The sequence below is a fragment of the Stegastes partitus genome, unplaced genomic scaffold (assembly GCF_000690725.1).
Source record: "Stegastes partitus isolate 25-593 unplaced genomic scaffold, Stegastes_partitus-1.0.2 Scaffold727, whole genome shotgun sequence".
In the NCBI taxonomy this organism is placed as follows: Eukaryota; Metazoa; Chordata; class Actinopteri; family Pomacentridae; genus Stegastes; species Stegastes partitus.
Window position 1 is genome coordinate 97,076 of NW_007578458.1, and position 3,274 is coordinate 100,349.

The window sequence follows — 3,274 nt, forward strand, 5'->3', positions numbered from 1 at the left end:
TCTTTATTATTATTATTATTATTATTATGAAGGTGTGAAACAGTGTGATGTGTGAATCTCATGTTTTAACACCTTTGTTATTCACGTCAGACCTGTTTTGACATGTTGGTATTAATGATAATTGTGATATTAAAAAATGAAATATTCATATCGTATTAATAATATTATCGTCCATCCTACAGCTTTGGTCACAGATTCTACTTCTAGCTCATCTTTTGAGTGCAGAACATGTATTTGAATATCAACATATAAAGCAATAGTACTGATAATAATCCTAATGGATAATCATGTAGTGAAACTCTGACATCACACCAGCTTGACTGTGAATCTTATTTTTGCCTCCACTGTAAATATTCTGGTGAATTTGCAGTTATTAGCAGAGCGAGAATGTAGTTATGTCATCAGCGTTTCCTGAAAAAAAAACAAAAAAAAAACAACCAACACAGGAAATGGTGTGTCAGAAGAATGCACCTCCACCTTCCTCCGTTCTTACTTCAGTTTAATTCATTTGCCAAAAACGACACAAAGCACAAATTTCAAGATTAATCGCAGCATTTTTTATTTTTTCAAATGGAGCGGTGAAATCGTTTGGCCACAATAACTGTGTACTGAAAATGTGACGTTGTCAGTTTTTAACACTTTCTGTTTAGTTTACTTTGGTGGTGCTGGATTGCATTATATTCAGTTAATTAATTTGTATTACTCTGCCTCCTTCGTGTATGGAAATGGTTAAAAAATAAATAAATAAAAATAGACACACCTTTCTACCTTTAACTTTGATCCCACATAGAAACATAGTCACATTTATTCCTTCATTGTCACCAACAGCTGACCACTACACACATTGTAAAGTGGACCTTTTGGGCAGACTGGTTGTTTATGTTGTATGTTTTGTTTAAGCTACCATTTTGTTTTTTGATATTTGCAGAAACATGATGTGGATCTTCATATTTCTTTACGTCCTGTGCCCAAGCATCTGTCAGGTTTGTCGCATGGAACACAGATTGGATTCTAAAATTCAGAATTCTCTCATTACATTGCATTAAAATGAATTTCCTTCTGTTACAGGCGACTGTAAAAGGTAAAGTGATTTGTACGATTGTTCAAACGGGCATTTATTTGAAGCACAGCGTCGTTCTTGAACAGATAAAGTCTCTTCTGACGTCTCTCTGTTTTGCATGTTTCAGGAAACTCGACGAAAATCTACTATTTCAAACTGACAATAGACAAAAACGCAGTCGGGAACATAACCAAGCTGCTGACACCTTATCAGCTGAATGACACTCTGACAGTCAACGAACTGAAACAGACAACAAGTGAACAAACTTCTAATCCTCCAAATGCTGCATGTTCCCATTTTAACAGAAACATTCTCCAAGTGAAACCTTCTGTGCTTTTCTTGTCTTAAAGAGTGTCAGAGTGACTCAGAAAGCGTGACGTGTAGCTGTGAACCAGGCCACAGGTGGAGCGACGACGTCCGTCGGTCTTATAAATGTAACGACTCGTGCACCTTCCCCAGCAATGAAGCTCAGATGTGTGTTTCTGACGGCGCAGGTACATTCGACTGCCTTTGCACATTCATATACACAACATTGAAAGTAGCTTGTTTTTGCGTATTATTGCTCAATCATGGAAGTAAGACAAGAAGTCTGGGTTGCTCACTGTAAATAAAAATTCAGTAAAAACAACAAAACAAGCTAATCTGCCAACAAGGCGCCAGATTAAAATAGAATACTGTAACATTCAAAAACTGTAAGAACAGTGACGAAAACAGCAAATATCTGTAAAATAATTATGATATAATTATAATAATAATCATAATCGTAATCACAATAACATTTTTATCTGGNCACTTACTGTTTTAATGTATTTATTGTTCTACAGTTCAACTATAGTACACTTCAGCTTCACCATTTTATTACTGTGAGTCTCTATTTTCCAAAAGGAAGTATGGACTCACACAACTGCACGAACAAAACTTACTAATTACACAAACACCACGCAGTCTCTGTATTTGTGAGTCAAATTAGTGCCACATGACGACCTTCTTCTTACTTTGCATGTCTCCGTGCAGTAAAATCAGCCAGCTTCCCGTAAAACACTGTCTCCCACAAAGAAACTGTTTAGTGTTTTCATTTCCTCGTCAGCTGCAGCAGCTCCATTAACGTGCTGCTGACGTTCATGGGAACAGACGGATCCTCAGAACATCAGGAGACGCTGCTGCGGTGGTTCGCTGATGCACATTAGGAAAACCAGGTCAGCCAGCACATTTTCTACATTCATTATTTTTCAAAAAAATCAGGAAATGTTGATTTACTTTTCCTGCAGATAGGAGCCTTTACAATGAAACACAGCAATGAAAGGGGCTCGTTTTACACAGTAACTGCTGTTTTGGTAATTAAAGAGTTTTTATTTTAACGAGTATTTTTATATTTTTCAATCTTGTAAGTAATAAAAGAAGAGACGTCTGGGTTGCAAACTGTGAATAAAAATTTCAGTAAACAAAAATGGTAAAAATCCAGCAGCAAGATGCCAGAAAAAACAAACAAACAAACAAACAAACAAAAATCACAAAATAATAAAAGAATACTGTGACATTTAAAAACTGTGAAAACCGTGAAAATAACAGCAAATATCTATAACATAATGAGAGCTTTTACTGGTTTAGATACAATCAAACCGTGTAATTTTGTAGTCACACATTGTAAAACAACACATCACTATTTGTAATATATATATATATATATGGATTTTTACTGTGGACATTGTTTAAATTTTGTTCCCGTTTTTCTGCAGGCAACATGTAAGTTTATACTTGTTGTAATTTTAATAAATATTTTTTTGTTATTTACCATGACGGGGGAAAAAAATTAAAAATTTCTACAGTTTTTCAGCCCCTAACATACATGTTTATTCTTAAAAATAATGGTAAGCGCCAGTAAAACAACAATATGTTTTGCTTATTTATATACCATAACAACAAAAATGTAATTTTATGGTCGAGGGTTGTAAAGCAACAAATGATCATGAACAGAAATCCAAATGTATGATGTAGACAGTTTGTACAGTTTTGGCACATTTGTTTTTTAATGACTAACATATAAATTAATATATTTTTCCAGTGACTTTGCTGAATATTATCTGTGTATTACCAGAACAGGAAAAACCTGTAAAGCAAATAGAAAATAATGTCTCTGTCTTTCATAGACATAATTTTTCCTTTAAATATCAGTAAATATCTGTAAAGGAACTATATTTTTGTTGCTTATTTAAA

General features: G+C 34.2%; 1 protein-coding gene across 1 annotated transcript in view; it reads left to right on the forward strand.

Annotated features, from left to right (window-relative positions):
* Positions 1 to 931: 931 nt before the first annotated feature.
* adgrf3a (adhesion G protein-coupled receptor F3a) overlaps positions 932 to 3,274 on the forward strand; it is a 13,895-nt gene continuing 11,552 nt past the window's right edge. The window contains exons 1-4 of the mRNA XM_008291230.1: positions 932 to 983; positions 1,069 to 1,081; positions 1,188 to 1,316; positions 1,411 to 1,554. Coding sequence (XP_008289452.1) covers positions 933 to 983; positions 1,069 to 1,081; positions 1,188 to 1,316; positions 1,411 to 1,554 — 337 coding nt within the window. The 5' untranslated portion in view covers position 932. The remainder of the gene's footprint in view (positions 984 to 1,068; positions 1,082 to 1,187; positions 1,317 to 1,410; positions 1,555 to 3,274) is intronic.